This window comes from Pan paniscus, chromosome 20, assembly GCF_029289425.2.
Source record: "Pan paniscus chromosome 20, NHGRI_mPanPan1-v2.0_pri, whole genome shotgun sequence".
NCBI lineage: Eukaryota > Metazoa > Chordata > Mammalia > Primates > Hominidae > Pan > Pan paniscus.
The window spans coordinates 54,742,683-54,764,716 of record NC_073269.2 but is presented as its reverse complement, the minus strand read 5'-3'; the positions used below and the strand labels follow the sequence as shown (position 1 = coordinate 54,764,716).

The 22,034-nt window shown below is 52.0% G+C and overlaps 1 protein-coding gene across 3 annotated transcripts; it reads left to right on the top strand.

Annotated features, from left to right (window-relative positions):
• The first annotated feature begins 13,272 nt into the window (after positions 1-13,272).
• Positions 13,273-21,634, top strand: CA11 (carbonic anhydrase 11). 3 transcript variants are annotated; one of them, XM_003814084.8, is made up of 9 exons: positions 13,273-14,101; positions 14,190-14,264; positions 15,098-15,240; positions 19,396-19,581; positions 19,793-19,888; positions 20,055-20,127; positions 20,217-20,371; positions 20,620-20,785; positions 21,506-21,634. In XM_003814084.8, the coding sequence occupies exons 1-9, from the start codon at positions 14,035-14,037 to the stop codon at positions 21,529-21,531; spliced, it is 987 nt and encodes a 328-aa protein (XP_003814132.1). In that variant the 5' UTR covers positions 13,273-14,034; the 3' UTR covers positions 21,532-21,634. The 3 variants fall into 3 exon arrangements, 2 of the variants coding, with proteins under 2 accessions (XP_003814132.1, XP_008964948.1); XM_008966700.6 differs by having other exon boundaries at positions 13,276-14,101; positions 19,793-19,921; XR_008622072.2 differs by lacking the exon at positions 21,506-21,634 and having other exon boundaries at positions 13,546-14,101; positions 19,793-19,921; positions 20,217-20,480; positions 20,599-20,656.
• The last annotated feature ends 400 nt before the right edge of the window (positions 21,635-22,034 follow it).

The following is a 22,034-nucleotide window of genomic DNA, read 5'->3' as shown; positions in this document are numbered from 1 at the left end:
CTTTTCTTTTCTTTTTCAGTAGAGATGGGGTCTCACTATGATGCCCAGGCTGGTCTCGACCCCCTGAGCTCAAGCAATCCTCCTGCCTCCGCCTCCCAAAGCGTTGGGATTATAGGTGTGAGCAACTGCGACCAGTCTTAAGGGATTTTCTTTTCTTTTCTTTTCTCTCTTTCTTTTTTTTTTTTTTCTGAGATGGAGTCTCATGTGTCACCCAGGCTGGAGTGCAGTGGAGTGATCTTGGCTCACTGCAGTCTCCGCCTCCCAGGTTCAAGCGATTCTCCTGCCTCAGTCTCCTGAGTAGCTGGGATCACAGGCACGAGCCACCATGCTCGGCTAATTTTTGTATTTTTAGTAGAGACGGGTTTCCCCATGTTGGCCAGGCTGGTCTCGAACTCCTGACCTCAGGTGATCCACCCGCCTCAGCCTCCCAAAGTGCTGGGATTACAGGCGTGAGCCGCCGCGCCCGGCCAAGGAATTTTCTAAGAAGGGTCCTCTGTTCCAGAAAAACTATATTCCTTATCTTTGTTATTTTCATCCTTTCTTGAAGCCAATTCAGTTGGGCATTCACTGCCCCCATACTCCACCTTCATATCCAATCCATGAGCAAATCCTGTCCACATCCACAAAATATCTCCCATAATTCAACCATTTTTACCATCTCTGTTGCTACCACCTTTGTCCAAGCCACCATCACTGCTCGTCTGGATTATTACAGTAGTCCCCACACTGCTCTCATCACTACCCCCTGAAAGTCTTCTTCACATGGAAGCCAGGATGATCACTTTAAATCATGTCAGGACAGACATGGTGGCTCATGCTGGTAACCCCAGCACTTTGGGAAGCTGAGGTGGGAATCACTTGAAGCCAGGAGTTCAAGACCAGCAAACTTGGTAACATAGCAAAACCCCATCTCTACAAAAAAAAAAAAAAAATTAGCTGGACATGGTGGTGCACACCTGTAGTCCCAGCTACTTGGGAGGCTAAGGCAGAGGATTGCTTGAATCCAGGAGTCGGAGGCTGCAGTGAGCTATGATCGTGGCACTGCACTCCAACCTGGGCAATAGAGTGAGACCCCATCGCTAAAAATAAACTCTTTTTTTTTCCTGCATTTTTTAATGCAGAAAAAACCAAAAAACAAAACACAAAAAATAAACTCTTGAATGGCTTCCCATCACTCTCAAAATAAAACCCAAAGTCCCTGCCCTGCCCCACAAAGTCCTGCATGATCTACCTCCACCACATCACCGACCTCACCTCTTATAAGTCTTCCTCATTCACATCACTGCAGCCATACTGGTCTTCTTCCTATTCCTTTAAAAACAAAGCACACTTGCTGGGCACGGTGGCTCACGCCTGTAATCCCAGCACTTTGGGAGGTCGAGGCGGGCAGATCATGAGGTCAGGAGATCGAGACCATCCTGGCTAACACGGTGAAACCCCGTCTCTACTAAAAATACAAAAAAATTAGCTGGGTGTGGTGATGGGCGCCTGTAGTCCCAGCTACTCTGGAGGCTGAGGCAGGAGAATGGCGTGAACCAGGGAGGTGGGGCTTGCAGTGAGCTGAGATCACACCACTGCACTCCAGCCTGGGCAATAGAGCAAGACTCCGTCTCAAAGGAAAAAAAAAAGCACACTCTGCTCCAGGACCTTTGCACTTGCTGTTCTCTTCCTGGAACACACCTTTTCATGTTATGGCAAGCCAGTTTCCTTACTTCATTGAGACCTTCCATTAGGCAGCTTAGGCTAGCTCTGTTGGCTCTACGGAGTTTATTGAGTTCTGGCTGGGTGTGGTGGCTCATGCCTGTAATCTCAGCACTTTAGGAGGCTGAGGCTGGTGATCACTTGAGCCCAGGTCTAGACCAGCGTGGGCACCATGGTGATACTCCATCTCTACAAAAAAGTACAAAAATTAGCTGGGCATTGTGGTGTGTGCCTGCCTGTAGTCCTCATACTTGGGAGGCTGAGGCAGGAGAATTGTTTGAGCCCGCAGGGAACTATGATTGGGCCACAATACTCCAAACTGGTTGACAGAGCAAGACCTTGTCTCAAAAAAAAAAAAAGTAGAAGAAGAAAGAAAGAAAAGAAAAAGAAAACACAATGTCTCTTTCTTGTTCATATACATGTTCCATGCAAGTTGGCAAAGGTTGGTTTTCCACACAGTCAAGGACCCAGGCTGAGAGATGTTCACCACCTTGTAGCACCAGCCGTAACCCAGGGCATCCTTGATCACTGAGACGAGGAAAGAGGAAAAGCACTGAATGGTCTTATGCAAGCAAAACAGCTTTGGCCCAGGAACGACTCCCGGCCCTTCCAATCACAGCTCATTCATCGGGATTACTCATGTGGTTCCACTCAGTTGTATGAAGGTGGGGATGTAGAATTCCCTCACGTGCTCAGTAACAGAGAAGAACTGTCGAATTCCTTTCCTGTTACTGCCATAACAAATTACCATAAACTCAGCAGCTGAAACGACACAAATTTATCATCTTACAGCGCTGCAGATCAAAAGCCTCACATGGGTTTCACTGGGCTAAAATCAAGGTGCTAACGAGGCTGCATTCCATCTGGAGCCTCTAAGAGAGAATCTGTTTCCTTTCTATTCCCAGTTTCTAGAGGCCACCCACATTGCCTGATTCATGACCCCTTTTTCCATCTTCACAGCCAACCACGACAGGTCGAGTCCCTTTCACATTTCAGATTTTTCCTGCCTCTTCTATCCTCACATCTCTTTCTGACCATGGCTGGGAAAGGTTCTCTGCTTTTAAGGACTCCTGTAATTAGACGAGGGGCACCCGGTCTACCGCCATACCACCCTGAATGAACCCGATCTTGTCTGATCTCAGAAGCTAAGCAGGGTCAGACCCTGTTAGTTCTTGGACGGGAGATGGGGCCACCCAGATAATCCAGAATAATCTCTTCCCCATCTCAAGGTCTCTTTTGTTTGTTTGTTTTGAGACATTCTCGCTCTGTTGCCCAGGCTGGAGTATAGTGGCATGATCTCGGCTCACTGCAACCTCCGCTAGACAGAAAAAAACAAACAAAAAGCCAAAACAAACAAAAAACAGAAAAAAACAAAACAAAACCAAAAAATCCCCCCAAAATTAGCCAGGCCCGGTGGTGCACACCTGTAATCCCAGCTACTCGGGAGGCTGAGGCAGGAGAATCGCTTGGATCGAGGAGGTGGAGGTTGCAGTGAGCCGAGATCATGCCACTGCTCTCCAGCTTGGGCAACACAGCAAGACTCCATCTCAAAAAACAAACAAACAAACAAACAAACAACAAACCCACAAATCCCAGCCCTGCTGAGCCACATCGCTCAGTTTTCTCATCTGTAATATGAGGATGATAATAATAATAGAAAATAATCTACAGGGTACGTTTTTAGGATTAAATGAGTTAATATATATAATGGGCTTAGAACAGTGCCTAGCACAGACTGACAGCTGTATGAGTTTATTATTTATTTATTTATTTTGAGATAGGGTCTCACTCTGTCTTCCAGGCAGAAATGCAGTGACACAATTGCAGCCCAATGCAGCCTCAACCTCCCAGGCTCAAGGGATCCTCCTGCCTCAGCCTCCCAAGTAGCTAGGACTACAGGCGCAAGCCACCAGGCTAGGGTTTTTTTGTTTTTATTTTTTTTTAAAATAGAGGCAAGGTTTTGCTGTTGCCCAGGCTGGCTTTGAACTCCTGAGCTCAAGCAATCCTCCCGCCTCAGCCTCCCAAAGTGCTGGGTAATCCCATCACCAGGCGTGAGCCACTGCTCAGGGCCTTGAGTTTGTTATTAATATTATTTAGGCTGGGCGTGGTCTTTCACGCCTGTAATCCCAGCACTTTGGGAGGCCAAGGCAGGCAGATCACTTGAGGTCAGGAGTTCGAGACCATCCTGGCCAACATGGTGAAACCCTGTCTCTACTAAACACAGAAAAAATAGGCTGGGCACGGTGGTTCATGCCTGTAATCCTAGCACTTTGGAGGGCCGAGGTGGATAGATCACCTGAGGTCAGGAGTTCGAGACCAGCCTCACCAACATGGTGAAACCCCGTCTCTACTAAAAATACAAAAAGTAGCTGGGTGTGGTGGCGTGCGCCTGTAGTCCCAGCTCCTCGGGAGGCTGAGAGAGGAGAATTGCTTGAACCCGGGAGGTGGGTTGCAGTGAGCCGAGATCACACCACTGCACTCCAGCCTGGGCGACAGAGCAAGACTTCTTCTCAACAACAACAAAAAAAAAAAAAAAAAAAGAAAGAAAGAAAAGAAAAATTAGCTAGGCATTGTGGTGCACAGCTGTAGTCCCAGCTACTCTAGAGGCTGAGGCAGGAGAATCGCTTGAACCCAGGAGGTGGAGGTTGCAGTGAGCCAAAATCGCGCCACTGCACTCCAGCCTGGCAACAGAGCAAGACTCTTCTCTCTCTCTCTCTCTCTCTCTCTCTCTCTATATATATATATATATAATTTAAACACCCAGAGTCCACAGTCCACACCTCCTCCAGGAGACTGGAACCCAGAAGGCGAGAGTATAGATCAGGGAGGATTTTTCTAGGCTCCCAGGGGCAGTGGGAGTTGAAGGCAGGGAGATAGCAGTGAGGAGGCCAAGAGGGGCTGTGGGAACCACCCAGGCCTGTAGAGGCCTGGCGCTGCCGCCTCCCACTCAGGGGCTGGGGAGATAGGAGATGAAAGCATGGTGCAGAGCAGGCCCCATATGTTCCTCATGACCCAAACTTTGTTCCCAGCACCCGAGACGAATAGGCATGAAATCCACATCTGGGACCCACCTCCGGCCTGGTCGTTCCCTCCCCCTCTGGGCACCGAGCCCAGTCTGTCTTTGTGCTATAATGGAGGCAGCACAGGTGGCTTCCAGAGCTCTGAGGAGGCCCCTGCCCACCTCGTGGCATTGCCAGATGGCTTCTTGGAGGAGGGGACTCCTGAAGTGTGCAGAAGTCTGAGTAGGAATTTGCCCAGCAGAGAAGGGAGAAAGGGAGCCCAGTTAGAGGAAACAGTTTGGCAAAGATCCCAGGGCAGGAGGTCTGTGTGGTGAGAGAAGAGGTGAGGCTGGGGACTGGGGGTGGCCAGGGCATGTGGGTTCTCTCAGACCAGGCTGAGGACCTGGGTTTTTTTCCCCCAGGGCACTGAGGAGCCATGGGAGGTCTGTGAGCAGGGGAGGGGCAGAATCAGCTTTGTGTGAGAGACAAACCGTGTTAAAACAGAGTGATACGGGCAATCATCATCATTGAGGTGGCTCAGCTCACTGGGGGAGCCCAGAGAGTACCCCAAACCCAGCCTACAGGTCAGAAAACTTCTCTCAGAGGTGGATCTTCAAGGACATTAGAAGAATCTGGTCACGACAAGAAAGGCTGAGGAGGGGGACTCTGTCCAGAGGTGCAGGGGTGCCGTGGGAGAGGCAGGGTCCACTCTGAATGTAACACAACCACTCAGGGTGGCTCTCGCCTGTAATCCCAGCACTTTGGGAGGCCAAGGTGGGAGGACTGCTTGAGGCCAGGAGTTCAAGACCAGCCCAGCCAGCATAGTGAGACCTTTATCGCTACAAAAAAATAAAAAATGACTAGTGTGTTGGCCTGGCGCGGTGGCTCACGCCTATAATCCTAGCACTTTGGAAGGCCAAGGCGGGCGGATCACCTGAGGTCAGGAGTTCGAGACCAGCCTGACCAACATGGAGAAATCCTGTCTCTACTAAAAATACGAAATCAGCCGGGCGTGGTGGCGCATGTCTGTAATCCCAGCTACTCGGGAGGCTGAGGCAGGAGAATCGCTTGAACCCAGAAGGCGGAGGTTGCGGCAAGCCGATATCGCACCATTGCACTCCAGCCTGGGCAACAAGATCGAAACCCTGTCTCAAAAAAAAAAAATTACTAGTGTGGGCAATACGGTGAAACCTTGTCTCTACAAAAACAAAAACAAAACAAAACAAAAAAACAGAAATTAGCTGGGTGTGTGATATGCACCTGTGGCCCCAGCTACTTGGGAGGCTGAGGCAAGAGGATCCCTGGAGCCTGGGAGTGAGCTATGATCACATCACTGCACTCCAGCCTGGGTGACAGAGCAAGACCCCGTTTAAATAAATAAATAAGTAAATACAGTTTAAAAAGAAAAATTAAAAAATAGCTGGGTGTGGTGGCACACACCTGTAGTCCCAGCTACTTGGGAGGTTGAGATGAGAGGATCACTTGAACCCAGGAAGTTGAGGTTGCAGTGAGCTGTGATCACGCCATTGCATTCCAGCCTGGGTGACAAAGCAAAACCCCATCTCAAAAAAAAATAAAAATAAAAATAAAACCCTCTGGGATCTGTGGGGCATGGATTGCAAGGGGAGGGAAACTGGAAGGGGGAGAAGCTGAGAAGGAGGCTGTGGGGAGGACTTGAGGGGAAAAGATGCATCCTGAGCACTGGTTAGGATTATGGAGATAGTCAGAAAGTTAAATGTTGGCCAGGCACGGTGACTCACACCTGTAATCCCAGCACTTTGGGAGGCCAAGGTGGGCAGATAACCTGAGGTCAGGAGTTCAAGACCAGCGACCAGCCTGGCCAACATGGTGAAACTCCGTCTCTACTAAAAATACAAAGATTAGCTGGGCGTGGTGGTGGGCCCCTGTAATCCCAGCTACTTGGGAGACTGAGGCAGGCGAATCGCTTGAACCCTGAGGTGGAGGTTACAGTGAGCCGAGATCATGAGACTCTGCCACCACTGTGCTCCAGCCTGGGTGACAGAATGACTCTGCCTCACACACACACACACACACACACACACACACACAAAAGTTAAATGTTCTATCACATCAGGACCAGGAAGCCTTCCTCTTTTTTTTTTTTTTTTTTTTAAAGACAAAATCTCGCTCTGTCACCCAGGCTGGAGTGCAGTGGCGCTATCTCGGCTCACTGCAAGCTCTGCCTCACAGGTTCTCCTGCCTCAGCCTCCTGAGTAGCTGGGACCACAGCAGGCGCCCGCCACAATGCCCGGCTAATTTTTTGTATTTTTAGTAGAGACGGGGTTTCACCGTGTTAGCCAGGATGGTCTCGATCTCCTGAGCTCGTGATCTGCCCGCCTCAGCCTCCCAAAGTGCTGGGATTACAGGCGGGAGCCACCGCGCCCGGCCGAAGCCTTCCTCTTAAGCCCTATACAAAAACATTATTTTCTCACCTGTCTCTCAGTGCCACAGTCCCTGTGTTTTTATTTCATTCACTCACTTATTTATTCATTCAACATATTCTCCTGTGGTCTCCCTGGAAAATTCTGACACCCTGACCTGAGTCGGACTAGGGACTTGCCTAGTCTGGGAGGGTGGGGTAGGAGAGAGACCTTGGTACAATGAGATTTGGTAGGATATTCAACAATGGAGGCAGCGCAGGGCACTGTGGGAGCCTAGAAGAGGCACCTGGCCATGACTTGCAGTTCAGGGAAGACGTCCTGGAGGAGGCAAGGCCCTCCATGGGCACTGCAGAAAACCCGAGTGTCACCCAGGCACATGGGAACTGGCAGACTCTCCAGGGAAAGACATCATGAGCATGGTTTCATTCAATAATGCCTGAGTTCTCTCCTGAGGACCCCGTACGCCAGGCTCTGTGTGCAGTGAGGCTGGGGACTCAGAGACGGGTCAGGCTTGGGCCCTCCGGTGGAACACATGGGGACACAGTCCCTTTCTAACAAGATGTATGCTCTCATGGAGGTAGCACAGGACATTGTGAATGTTCACAGCAAGCACTGACCCAGCCTGGGGGGGGAGCGGTCAGGGAAGGCTTCCTGGAGGAGGAAAGCCCTACAGTTTAGGTAGAGTCTGCTCTTCCTGCAGTATCAGTCAGCCTTTCACTTTCTGTATAGCTCTAGTTCCTTCATTGCCTCTGCCTCTGTCGGACTCCATGTCTTTCTTTCTTTCTTTCTTTTTAAATTTTACTAAATACAAATAGAGATGGAGTTTCGCCATGTTGCCCAGGCTGGTCTCGAACTCCTGAGCCCAAGCAGTCCGCCTGCCTCAGCCTCCCAAAGTGCTGGGATTGCAGGTGTGAACCATCGCGCCCAGCCAGGTTCCATGTCTTAATTTCTCCCCAGCCCCAGGCTGGCTGTCACAAAAAATGACCACAAACATGATGGCTTATCACAACAGAAATGGATTGTCTCACAGCTCTCGGGGTCAGAAGTCCAAAATGAAGGTGTTGGCAAGGCCATACTCCCTCCACAGACTCCAGGGGCAAATGTTTCATGCCTCTTCCAGCTCCTGGTGGCTCCTGGCATTCCTTGGCTTGTGGCTGCCTCATTCCAACCTCTGCCTCGATCTTCACACGGCCTTCTTCCAATCTCCCTATGGCTTTTTTTTTCTTATAAGGACATTTGTCATTGGATTTAGAGTCTACCCAGATAATGCAGGATGATTGCGTCTCAAGATCCTTAACTTTTTTTTTTTTTTTTTTTTTTTGGAGATAGTGTCTTGCTCTGTTGCCCAGGCTGGAGTACAATGCTGTGATCTTGGCTCACTGCAGCCTCGACCTCCTGAGCTCAAGCCATCCTTTCACCTCAGCCTCCCAAGTAGCTGGGACTACAACTGTGCACTGCCATGCCCGACAAGGTTTTAAAATTTTTTTGCAGAGGCCAGGCGCGGTGGCTCACACCTGTAATCCCAGCATTTTGGGAGACCAAGGCAGAAGGATCATGAGGTCAGGAGTTCGAGACCAGCCTGGCCAACATGGTGAAACCCTGTCTCTACTAAAAATACAAAATATTAGCCAGGCTTGGTGGCAGGCTCCTGTAATCCTAGCTACTTGGGAGGCTGAGGCGGGAGAATCGCTTGAACCCAGGAGGCAGAGGTTGCAGTAAGCTGAGATCGAACCACTGCACTCCAGTCTGGGTAATGGTGCGAGACTCTGTCTCAAAAAAAAAAAATGTTTTTTTTTTTTTTGCTGAGATGGGTTCTCATTGTGTTGTCCAGGCTGGTCTCAAACTCCTGGGCTCAAGTGATCCTCCTGCCTCAGCTTCCCAAAGCACTGGAATTACAGATATAAGCCACTGCACCCGGCCCCTCCCAAGTCTTTAAGGGTTCATCTCTCCACAACTCTGTGTCTCTCTTCCTCTCCCCACCTGTGGTGGTTTGAAAATTAGTCCCCAAATTCTGTGATACGTTTCCTTTCAAGAGCAAAGGATTTTTTTTTTTTTTTAAAGACAGGGTCTCATTCTGTCGCCCAGGCTGGAATGCAATGGCTTGATATTGGCTCACTGCAACCTCTGCCTCCCAGCTTCAAGCGATTCTCCTGCCTCAGCCTCCTGAGTAGCTGGGATTACAGGCACACGCCACCATGCTCGGCTAATTTTTTTTTTTTTTTTTTTTTTTTTTTTTTGAGACAGAGTCTTGCTCTGTCACCCAGGCTGGAGTGCAGTGGCGCGATCTCAGCTCACTGCAAGCTCCGCCTCCCGGGTTCACGCCATTCTCTTGCCTCAGCCTCCAGAGTAGCTAGGACAACAGGCGCCCACCACCACGCCCGGCTAATTTTTTGTATTTTTAGTAGAGACGGGGTTTCACCATGGTCTCGATCTGCTGACCTCATGATCCGCCCGCCTCAGCCTCCCAAAGTGCTGGGATTACAAGCGTGAGCCAACGCGCCCGGCCAATTTTTGTATTTTTAATAGAGACGAGGTTTCATCATGTTGGCCAGGCTGCTCTTGAACTCCTGATCTCAAGTGATCTGCCTTCCTCGGCCTCCAAAAGTGCTGGGATTACAGGCGTGAGCCACCGCTCCCGGCCCAAGAGCAGAGGATCCTAATGTCTTTCCTTTTGAGTGTAGGCTAGATCTAGTGACTCATTTCTGATGCGTGGAATAAAAGGTGTGTGACTTTGGGAGACTAGGTCATAAAAGACTTGAGATGACTGCAGCCCTGTCCAACAGTTTCACTGCACCCTCAAGAAGGATCCAGAACCACCCAATGAAGCCATTCCCACATTCCTGGCCCTCAGGAACTGTGAACACAATAAATGTTTGTTGTTTTAAGCCACTGAGTTTTAGGGTAATTTGTCACACAACAACAGATTTTTTGTCGTTGTTTTGTTTTGTTTTGTCGTTGTTTTTGAGACAGTCTCACTCTTTCGCCCAGGCTGGAGGGCAGTGGTGTGATCTCGGCTCACTGCAACCTCCACTTCCTGAGTTCAAGTGATTCTCATGCCTCATCCTCCCGAGCAGCTGGGACTAGAGGCATGCGTCACCACACCCGGCTAAATTTTTTTTTTTTTTTTTTTTTTGAGACAGAGTCTCACTCTGTCGCCCAGGCTGGAGTGCAGTGGCGCAATCTCGGCGTGTGCCACCATGCCCAGCTAATTTTTGTATTTTTAGTAGAGACATGGTTTCACCATGCTGGTGAGGCCAGTCTCGAAATCCTGACCTTGTGATCCGCCCGCCTTGGCCTCCCAAAGTGCTGGGATTACAGGCGTGAGCCACTGCGCCCAGCCTAATTTTTGTATTTTTGGTAAAGACGGGGTTTCACCATGTTGATCAGGCTGGTCTCAAACTCCTGTCCTCAAGTGATCTGCCTTCCTCGGCCTCCCAAAGTGCTGGAATTACAGGCGTGAGCTGCCGTTCCCCAACTATTTTTTTCTTTTTCTTTTTTCTTTTTTTTTTTTTTTGAGACGGAGTCTCGCTCTGTCGCCCAGGCTGGAGTGCAGTGGCCTGATCTCAGCTCACTGCAAGCTCCGCCTCCCGGGTTCACGCCATTCTCCTGCCTCAGCCTCCCGAGGAGCTGGGACTACAGGCGCCCGCCACCGCACCCGGCTAATTTTTTGTATTTTTAGTAGAGATGGGGTTTCACCGTGGTCTCAATCTCCTGACCTCGTGATCCGCCCGCTTCAGCTTCCCAAAGTGCTAGGATTACAGGTGTGAGCCACTGTGCCCGGCCTGTTTTTTTCTTTTTCATAAAAAATAGAGACGAGGTCTTACTATGTTGCCCAGGCTGGTCTCAAACTCCTGATCTCAAGTGATCCTGCCTCCTCAGCCTCCCAAAGTGCTGGGATTACAGGCATGAACCACCAAGCCCTGCCAGCAATAAATTATTAGTATGTACCTTTCCTTCTTGTGTTTTTTCTTCGTGTCTCTCTCCACCCCTGACTCTCTGGGTTTCTTTCTGGGTGTCTCTCTCCATCTCTAGGTCTTTGAATGTCCATCCCAATTTGCTATCTCTGAATACCTCTGTCTTTCTGATTCCTTTGTAGTCTCTCCCATCATGTCAGTTGGTCTGCTTCTGGTCCTCTCTCCCTCTATCTGGGTCTCTCTATCTCTGTCCATCTGTTCCTCTCTGTTGATGTCTCTTTCTCTGCACGAGTGTCTCTATTTATAGATGTGTGTGTGCCTGTTCCCAGGTCTCTGTCTCTAGCTCTGTGTGTGTGTTTCTTTCTTTCTTTTTTTTTTTTTTTTGAGATGGAGTCTCACTCTGTTGCCCAGGCTGGAGTGCACTGTTGGGATCTCAGCTCACTGTAGCCTCCACCTACCCGGTTCAAGCGATTCTCCTGTCTCAGCCTCCTGAGTAGCCGGGATTATAGGTGTGTGCCACCACGCTCAGCTAGTTTTTGTATTTTTTAGTAGAAATGGGGTTGCACCATTTTGGTCAGGCTGGTCTTGAACTCCTGACCTCAGGTGATCCACCCGCCTCGACCACCCTAAGTGCTGGGATTACAGGCGTGAGCCACCGTGCCTGGCTAAGTTTTTATGTATTTAGTAGAGATGGCATTTGACCATGTTGGCCGGGCTGGTCTCAGTCTCCTGGCCTCAAGTGATCCATCCACCTTGACCTCCCAGAGTTCTGGGATTACAGGTGTGAGCCACCATGCTCAGTCTGTGTGTGTGTTTCTATGTCTCTCCCTCTCTTTGTGTCTCTCTCCACCTGTACTGATGTATGTGTGTCTCTTTCTATGTCTCTCTGTCTCGTTAATGTTTGGTGTCAGGCTGGACAAGGTGGCTCACACCTGTAATCCCAGCACTTTGGGAGGCCAAGGCAGGAGGATCCCTTGAGCCCAGGGGTTCTGGACCAGCCTGGGCATCATAGCAAGGCTACATCTCTACAAAAAATAATTTTTAAAAATTAGCCTGGCATGGTGGCATGTGCCTGTAGTCCCAACTATTTGGGAGGCTGAGGTGGAAGGAGTGTTTAAGCCCAGGAGGTCGAGGCTGGATCAAGCCATGATCGCACCACTGCTCTCCAGCCTGGGTGACATTGCAAGGCTTGTCTCAAAAAAGAAAATAAAAGAAGACAATGAGCAGTTTCACTACCATTAGACAGGGTGAAAAATAATAAATAACAACAACAACAATAATATGTGGTCTCTCTGAGGCTGGGTATGGTTGTTCATGCCTGTAATCTCAATGCTTTGGGAGGCCAAGGTGGGAGGATCCCTTGAGAACAGGAGTTTGAGACTAGCCTGAGCAACATAGCATGACCCCATCTCTTCTCCCCAAATACAAAAATTTGGTGTCTCTCTCTGTCTTTGGATCGCTCTTTCTCTCTCTTTTTGTCTCTCCCCACCCCATCTGCTGCCTGGTCTCTGAGTTTCTGTCTATCTCTATGTGTGTCTCTATGTCTCCATGTCTGTCTCGCTGCGTCTCTGTATCTCCTTTTCTGCCTCTATCTGTATCTCTCTCATTCATTCCTTCCTCTCTCCCTCCCCCTCCTCCTCTCCCTCCTCCCCCTCCTCCCCCTCCTCTCCCTCCCCCTCCTCTCCCTCCTCCCCCTCCTCCTTCACCTCCTCCCCCTCCTCCTTCACCTCCTCCCCCTCCTCCTTCACCTCCTCCTCCTCCTCCCCCTCCTCCTCACTCCTGCCTGGCGGTTTGTTCTTGCCTCTCTAACCCTCTGTCCCTCCGCCCTTCCTCTCCGTATCCATCTCAGGCTCCCCTCCCCTCCCCAGCCTCCGCAGATGTGGGTCCTCACCTCCCGCTCTCCGCCTCTGCCCTCCCGGCTCCTCCTCCCCGCCTCTCTCTCCCTCGCCAGGTCTCTGCCTCCCCCTCCCGGCGAGCAGCCCTCACTGCACTTCAGGCTCCCAGGGGATCCCCCGGCCCCGTTAAGGCAGCCCCAGGCAGAGGACCCAGTGGAGCCCTGGGGCGGGGAAGGGGGGCTGCGGGCGCTGGAGCGGCTCCAACCTGGGTCCCAGCGAGCAGGGGGACCCTGCATCCGCCAAGGCCGGCGGCCCCCAGCATGGAGACTTCCGAAGCCACTCCCAGCTCCACCTTAAGCGCCCCCCCTTCCCCTTGCTGCGGAGGATGGAAACAGCCTGCTCCCGGCCCCAGGTGTCCCGGCCACCCCCGCCCGCGTGGCCCCAGCGCGGCTGGGAGCCGAGGACCAGCCCCCTACCTCCTTCCGAATCCTGCCCTTTCGCACACCCCACCCCAAGCCAACCCGAGGAGTGTTTGCCGCTATGAGATCACCTGCTCCCCCAGCCCAACAACAAAATTAAATAACACCACGGGAGAGGAGAGAGGGAGGGGGAGGAGGGAGGAAGGGACAAGAGAGAAGAGAGACTGAAACAGGGAGAAGAGGCAGGAGAGGAGGAGGTGGGGAGAGCACGAAGCTGGAGGCCGACACAGAGGGAGGGCGGGAGGAGGTGAAGAAGGAGAGAGGGGAGAAGAGGCAGGAGCTGGAAAGGAGAGAGGGAGGAGGAGGAGGAGATGCGGGATGGAGACCTGGAGTTAGGTGGCTTGGGAGAGCTTAATGAAAAGAGAACGGAGAGGAGGTGTGGGTTAGGAACCAAGAGGTAGCCCTGGGGGCAGCAGAAGGCTGAGAGGAGTAGGAAGATCAGGAGCTAGAGGGAGACTGGAGGGTTCCGGGAAAAGAGCAGAGGAAAGAGGAAAGACACAGAGAGACGGGAGAGAGAAGAAGAGTGGGTTTGAAGGGGGGATCTCAGTCCCTGGCTGCTTTGGCATTTGGGGAACTGGGACTCCCTGTGGGGAGGAGAGGAAAGCTGGAAGTCCTGGAGGGACAGGGTCCCAGAAGGAGGGGACAGAGGAGCTGAGAGAGGGGGGCAGGGCGTTGGGCAGGGGTCCCTCGGAGGCCTCCTGGGGATGGGGGCTGCAGCTCGTCTGAGCGCCCCTCGAGCGCTGGTACTCTGGGCTGCACTGGGGGCAGCAGGTAAGACCTGGGGTTCCCGGGAGGAGCCCCCGAGGGAGGGTGGAGGTGGGGATGCCAAGGAGAGGGATTCAGGCTGCTCTCTTCCCAGCTCACATCGGACCAGCACCTGACCCCGAGGACTGGTGGAGCTACAAGGATAATCTCCAGGGAAACTTCGTGCCAGGTGCCGCCAAGGCGGGGACCCAGGAGTCCGGCCCTCCCGGCGCCTCCTTCTTCAGACTCAGGAACCTGGGTTCCCAGCTCCCTCCTCCCCCCAGGACCAGGAGTCCCAGCCCCCTCCTCTGTCCCTCAGGAGTCGGGCCAGCTTCTGAACCCCAGGGGCTCACCATGGGACATTATACATGCGCATTTCAAGTAGTGAGTGGGAGTGAGTGGAAGGAAAGTGTGGGGGTGGAGATTATGTGTGTGTGTGCCGGGAGAGGAAGGTCCTGGCTCCTGCTAGGAACCAGAGGCTGGGTGGCCCCGTCCCCCACCTTGTCCAGCCTTCTCTTGCAGCTTCTCTCCCCAACACATTAATAATAATCCAGCTGTGGGATAAGAGAGATTTAAAAAAAAGAACTACAACTCCCACGGGGCTCTGGGGCAGGTAGGCAGCAGAGGGGTAGGCTGGTAGCACTGGGGCCTGCTGGGAGTTGTAGTTCCATCTACAATGGCTTAAGATGGGTTTGATCGGCTGGGCGCGGTGGCTCACGCTTGAAATCCCAGCACTTTAGGAGGCCCAGGTGGGTGGATTACCTGTGGTCAGGAGTTCAAGACCAGCCTGGCCAACTTGGTGAAACCCGTCTCTGCTAAACTTGGAAACTATTCCAAGATTCTTCTAGGACCCAGAATTCTGGATCTGAGCCCAGTCCTCCCTCAGACCCAGGAGTCTAGGTCCCTAGCCCCTCCTCCCCTGGGATCTGGGAGTCCAGACCACAGCCCACTCAGCAGATACCAGCCCTGGGATCCAGTCTCTATTTCTGACTCCTTGTCCTCCTACTCCGACCCCACCCCCAGGGCCTCCTTTCTGGGGCCTGGTGAATGCAGCGTGGAGTCTGTGTGCTGTGGGGAAGCGGCAGAGCCCCGTGGATGTGGAGCTGAAGAGGGTTCTTTATGACCCCTTTCTGCCCCCATTAAGGCTCAGCACTGGAGGAGAGAAGGTAAGGGGCTTGGAGGGAGGAGCTATTGAACCCACTGGGGATGGGCATGAATAGAGGCTGGGGAATGGGGTGCTGAGGTAGGAGAGCAGCCTTGGGGGAGGAGGGGACACCCAGTGGGTGGAGAGGAGGCTGCTTACACTGTAAAATGGATCACCCATTCTTCCCATCCCAAGCATGGTCCCCTAGTCTCCCCATCTCTGCAGAAGCAATGAAAAGCAGAACATTTCCTGTGCCAGGCAGATTTAAAAGCTTGATAAGCCTCTCATCTCATAACCACCCCACAAAATGGGTACAATTATTATTATTGTTATTATTATTATTATTATTTTGAGATGGAGTTTTGCTCTTGTTGCCCAGGCTGGACTGCAGTGATGTGATCTCAGCTCACTGCAACCTCCACCTCCCAGGTTCAAGCGATTCTCCTGCCCCAGCCTCCCGAGTAGTTGGGATTACAGTCATGCACCACCACGCCCAGCTAATTTTTTGTATTTTTAGCAGAGATGGGTTTTCTCCATTTTGGTCAGGCTGGTCTTGAACTCCTGACCTCAGGTGATCCACCTGCCTCGGCCTCCCAAAGTGCTAGGATTACAGGCATGAGCCACTGCGTCCAGCCAAAATGGGTACAATTATTAACCTTATTATATACATGCAGAAACTGACACACAGAGGTTAAGTTACTTGCCTAGGATCACACAGAGAGCCAGCACTGGCATTCAAACCAAGCAGCGTAGCATGAATGCTGGGACCTGCTTTATAATACCATGCTGGGAACCATACTTTTTTTTTTTTTTTTTTTTGGAATTGGGATCTCACTCTGTGACCCAGGCTGGAGTGCAGTGGCCCAGTCATAGCTCACTGTAACCTCAAATTCCTGGGCCCAAGTGATCTTCCTACCTCAGCCTCAAAAATAGCTAGGACATGCCTGGGTGTGGTGGTTCATGCCTGTAACCCCAGCACTTCGGGAGGCCGAGGTGGGTGGATCACGAGGTTAGGAGTTCGAGATCAGCCTGGCCAACATGGTGAAACCCCATCTCTACTAAAAATACAAAAATTAGCCGGGTGTGGTGGCATGTGCCTGTAATCCCAGCTACTTGAGAGGCTGAGGCAGGAGAATTGCTTGAACCCGGGAGGCGGAGGTTGCAGTGAGCTGACATCACGCCATTGGACTCCAGCCTGGGTGACAGAACAAGACTCCATCTCAGAAAGAAATAAATACAGAGAGAGAGGGAGAGAAAAGAAAGAGAGAGAGCGAGAAAGAAAGAGAGAAAGAGAGAAGGAAGGAAGGGAAGGAAGGAAGGGAAGGAAGGAAAGGAAGGAAGAAGCCAGGACTGCAGGCACATGCCAGTATGCTTGGCTAACTTTTTAAGTTTTTTGTAGAGGTGGGGTCTCACTATGTTGTCCAGGCTGATGTCGAACTCCTGGGTTCAAGTGATCCTCCTTGCCTTGACTTCCCAAGGTACTGGAATTACAGCTGTGATCCACCGCGCCTGGCCAATACCATTTCTTATAAGAGCCGGCACTGCCTTTCATTTAGCTGCCCCAGCCAAAAGCCTCAAAGCCATTCCCCATCCTATCCTCTCTCCCTCATGTCCATTTCCAATCCATGTTCTTTCTAGCCTTGCTGCTAAATATTATTCAAATCCTTTCACCTATCACGCCCTCTACTGCCCCCAGTCTCATGTAGGCACCATCATCTGCCACCTGGACTGGTGGCGTACCCTCCTCACTGGCCTGCCTCTCAACTTCCTGCAATCTATTCACCCCACAGCTAGAGAGATGTTTAAAACACAAATAAGATCATATCACTCCTGCTCAAAATCCTCCTATTAGGATATGTAATAACAGCAAACATTTACATAGCACTTACTATATGTTTGGCACTCTGGCAAATGTGTTATATATATGCAGTTTATTTATTTTTATTTTATTTTATTTTATTTTTTGAGTCGGAGTCTCGCTCTGTCGCCCAGGCTGGAGTGTAATGGAATGATCTCAGATCACTGCAACCTCCGCCTCCTAGGATCAAGCAATTTTCCTGCCTCAGCCTCCCAAGTAGCTGGGATTACAGGCGCCCACCGCCACACCCAGCTGGTTTTTGTATTTTTAGTAGAGATGGGGTTTCACCATGTTGGCCAGGCTGGTCTCAAACTCCTGACCTCTGGTGATCTGCCCACCTCAGCTTCCCAAAGTGCTGGGATTACAGGCGTGAGCCACCACATCCAGCCTATATATGCAGTTTATTTAAATAAAAATACAAAACTCTCTACTGTTTTCCACAAGGTCCTGCACCATTCAGCCCCCATAACCTCTCTCTCCTCTCTTCACTGGACTTCGATGAAGTCTCTTTGCTGTTACTCAAACAGGCCACCTCAGGGCCTTTGCACTTGCTGTTCCCTCTTCTTGGAATGCCCTTCTCTTTGTTCTTTTGCAAGTCACCCCTGCTTATCCTTCAGGTCCCCATTAAAATGTCACCTTTGGCCAGGTGCAGTGCTTCATGCGTGTAATTCCAGTATTTTTCAGAGGCTAAGGCAGGATGATGACTTCAGCCCAGGAATTTAAGACCAGCCTGGGCAACATAGGGAAAACCCTCTTTACCAAAAAAAAAAAAAAAAAAAAATGAAAATTGAAAATTAGTTGGGCATGGTGGTATGTGACTGTGGTCCCAGCTACTTGAGAGGCTGAGGCAGGAGGATCGTTTGAGCCCAAGAGTTTGAGGCTGCAGTGAGCTGTGATGGCACCACTGCAATCTAGCCTGGGTGACAGAGTGAGACTTTGTCTCAAAATAATAAATAAATAAAAATAAAATGTCACCTTTGCAGGGAAGCTTTTCCTGACATCCCCCATCTAAGCTGAGCTCCCCATGACACCTCAGAGCTCCCAGTTCCCCCAAACATGAGCTCAGGATGTAATTAATTAAGCAGTTACTTATGTGATTCACAATTGTCTGTCTTGCCTTCATTAGAACATAAACTCCATAAGGCCCAGGACTTTTGTCTACTTGTTTATTGCTCTATTCTTGCATCCACGGCACATAGCACCAGCTCAGTCAATATTTGTTAATCAAACAAATTCACCAATATTGGGCACCAACTTACAGACTGGCACAGAGCCTGGAAAGTCGTCAGTGTTCAAATTATGTTGAATGATTAAATTACTGTTGGAGGCCAGGCACGGTGGCTCACGCCTGTAACCCCAGCACTTTGGGAGGCCAAGGTGGGCAGAACACCTGAGGTCAGGAGTTTGAGACCAGCCTGGCCAACACAGTGAAACCCTGTCTCTACTAAAAATACAAAAATTAGCTGGGTGTGGTGGCACACACCTGTAGTCCCAGCTACTCGGGAGCCTGAGGGAGGAGAATCGCTTGAACCCAGGAGTCAGAGGTTGCAGTGAGGCGAGATCTCACCACTGCACTCCAGCCTCGGCAGCAGAGTGAGATTCTATTTAAAAAAAAAAAAAAAAAAAAGCCGGGCGCGGTGGCTCATGCCTGTAATCCCAGCACTTTGGGAGGCTGAGGCGGGCGGATCACGAGGTCAGGAGATCCAGACCATCCTGGTTAACACGGTGAAACCCTGTCTCTATTAAAAATACAAAAAATTAGCCGGGTGTGGTGGCGGGCGCCTGTAGTCCCAGCTACTCTGGAGGCTGAGGCAGGAGAATGGCGTGAACCCGGGAGGCGGAGCTTGCAGTGAGCGGAGCTCTCGCCACTGCACTCCAACCCGGGCGACAGAGCGAGACTCCGTCTCCCCCCAGAAAAAAAAAAAAGACCGGGTGCGGTGGCTCACGCCTGTAATCCCAGCACTTTGGGAGGCTGAGGCGGGTGGATCACCAGAGGTCGGGAGTTTGACACCAGCCTGACCAACGTGGAGAAACCCTGTCTCTACTAAAAATACAAAATTAGCCGGGTATGGTGGCGCATGCCTGTAATCCCAGCTACTCGGGAGGCTGAGGCAAGAGAATCACTTGAACCCAGGAGGCGGAGGTTGCGGTGAACCGAGATCACACCACTGCACTCCAGCCTGGGCAACAAGAGCGAGACTCCGTTTCAAAAAAAAAAAAAAAAAAAAAAAAGACTGTTGGAATCAGAAAATGTAGGCGTGGGAAACGAGAGATAAAAGAGCTCTCCCGGCCCCCTGACAGCTCCCGCCTCTCCCACAGCTCCGGGGAACCTTGTACAACACCGGCCGACATGTCTCCTTCCTGCCTGCACCCCGACCTGTGGTCAATGTGTCTGGAGGTCCCCTCCTTTATAGCCACCGACTCAGTGAACTGCGGCTGCTGTTTGGAGCTCGCGACGGAGCCGGCTCGGAACATCAGATCAACCACCAGGGCTTCTCTGCTGAGGTAGTGGCCACTGATTGTTTACCCGCGACCCTCCGCCCTGAGTCACCCCAATTCCTCCCACCTCACCCTCTTAGTGTCTCACCCCATCCTCCTCCACAGAACTGGCCTCCCACCCTAAGCACTAATCCTCAGCCTGATTCGGGCCCCCAAAGCTGGGGTCATGCTCTCCTCCCCTTCTGCTGGGGGACCCCATGCTCTGTGCTACCCCCAGGTGCAGCTCATTCACTTCAACCAGGAACTCTACGGGAATTTCAGCGCTGCCTCCCGCGGCCCCAATGGCCTGGCCATTCTCAGCCTCTTTGTCAACGTGAGCGGAGGCGAGATTCGGAGGGACGGAGCAGTTGGGTGCCTGGAACCCGGGGTCTGAGGGAAGCGGGGTGCTGGGAGGCCCAGACTCCTGGGTCCTGGGGGAGGAGAAGGTTGAGGGCTTGGACTTCTGGGCTCCTGTGTCCTCACCTCGTACCCCCACACAGGTTGCCAGTACCTCTAACCCATTCCTCAGTCGCCTCCTTAACCGCGACACCATCACTCGCATCTCCTACAAGAGTAAGTCCCTGGCGTGCTGGGGGCAGTGGTCACACACGAGGGGGTTCAAGAGTGCCACCCCTCTTTACTCTGGCCTGATATTCCCGCAGATGATGCCTACTTTCTTCAAGACCTGAGCCTGGAGCTCCTGTTCCCTGAATCCTTCGGCTTCATCACCTATCAGGGCTCTCTCAGCACCCCGCCCTGCTCCGAGACTGTCACCTGGATCCTCATTGACCGGGCCCTCAATATCACCTCCCTTCAGGTGACCCTCTGTCCGCACCGCCCTTCCTAGGCCTGGGTACTCCACTCACTGGCCTGGGCATCCCCTTGCTCACCTGCCCTCCCTCTCCTCATAGACTGAACTCAAGTAGGTAAGAGGGTCAGACCACCTTGGGGGTGGGTGGGGCTGAGAACAGACCCCGCCCACCTGCTCCCAGGGGCGGGGTTTCCTGCGTGACGTCACCAAGACCATTCACTATTCACTCCCAGTTTCCCACCCTCCCACTGCAGATGCACTCCCTGAGACTCCTGAGCCAGAATCCTCCATCTCAGATCTTCCAGAGCCTCAGCGGTAACAGCCGGCCCCTGCAGCCCTTGGCCCACAGGGCACTGAGGGGCAACAGGGACCCCCGGCACCCCGAGAGGCGCTGCCGAGGCCCCAACTACCGCCTGCATGGTATGGTCCAGTCTGCACCCCCTCTAAGTCTTGGGCTAACCCGCTTATATGTGTCTCCCCTTGGTGTCTCAGTGTGATTCAGTCCCATCCTCCTTCCTGCGTCTATATGGTCTAGCCTCGTGAGCTGTCTCTTTTTCTCTCTTTCCCTACATGTCTATGTGGTACAGTCCACCTGCCAGCCCTAGGCCATTGCTAGCCCACGATTTGTCTTTCCTCTTCACTGCTTTGTAACTTGGTCTATAACCCTTGACCCCTGCCTTCCTATGGTCCAATTACCTACTGTTCTGTGCTTCCTATTACTGTGAATTTCCAAAATGGTACAATTTGGATCCTCTCTCCCTTTCCAAGTCGTACTACCTTACGCTGTTCCACAATCTGATACTCCCTTCCCCCTTACTGAGAATCTACAAGGTACAACCCCTTCCCTCCACCTCTGCCTCCCTGTGGTTTAGCCCAGGAATCTCACACCCCCCCCGGCTTCGCAACATGGTACAGTCCACACCCCCCCATGAAGACCTTCAAGTAGTTCAGCCTACTGCTGAATCTGGACGTCCCGATTCCCCCCTCCTATTGGCTTCTTGTGGTTCAGCCCAGTGCTTCTCGACCTGGTACATTCTGGTTCCCCGCTCGCAGACTTCCGACGGTAGAGCTCAGCGCGGCGCAGCCCCCGCCCCTTCCATCCTATACTGACGCCCCCTGCCGTTGTTCTCTGTCTTACAGTGGATGGTGTCCCCCATGGTCGCTGAGACTCCCCTTCGAGGATTGCACCCGCCCGTCCTAAGCCTCCCCACAAGGCGAGGGGAGTTACCCCTAAAACAAAGCTATTAAAGGGACAGAATACTTCCTGTTTCTCAGTGGTCTGATTCTAGGCGCGGTGGGGAAACATTTGGGTATTAAAGAACAGACTTCTTCCGGAAACCAATCTTCCTCTTTCTAAACCTCCGCTCTCGGTATTTTGGCTTCCTGCTTCTCAAAACCATCTTTAGGACCGCGGCCCCTTTAAGCGGCGCCCCTTTTCCCCCTATCACCCCCCTCGCCATCAGGCAGCACGAGCAGAGCCATGTGCTTCCCCCTCCCGCCTGCCTCATTGGCCCAAACTGGGTCACGGTCCCGCCCCCAGTACCGCCTCCCATTGGGCAAATGTAGGTCAGTGTCCCGCCTCCCACCGAAAGGCAAGGCAACTTCACGCGCTGAGCCCCTCACGCGCCCTCCTGGGCCCTGGCGGACCCAGAGGCCCCATTGGCTGTGC

Coding starts and splice junctions, on each gene's coding strand:
- CA11 (XM_008966700.6), top strand. CDS start 14,035: ATGGGGGCTGCAGCTCGTCTGAGCGCCCCTCGAGCGCTGGTACTCTGG. Junction 14,102..14,189: donor GGCTGCACTGGGGGCAGCAG/GTAAGACCTGGG, acceptor CTCTCTTCCCAG/CTCACATCGGACCAGCACCT. Junction 19,582..19,792: donor ACCAGGGCTTCTCTGCTGAG/GTAGTGGCCACT, acceptor TGCTACCCCCAG/GTGCAGCTCATTCACTTCAA.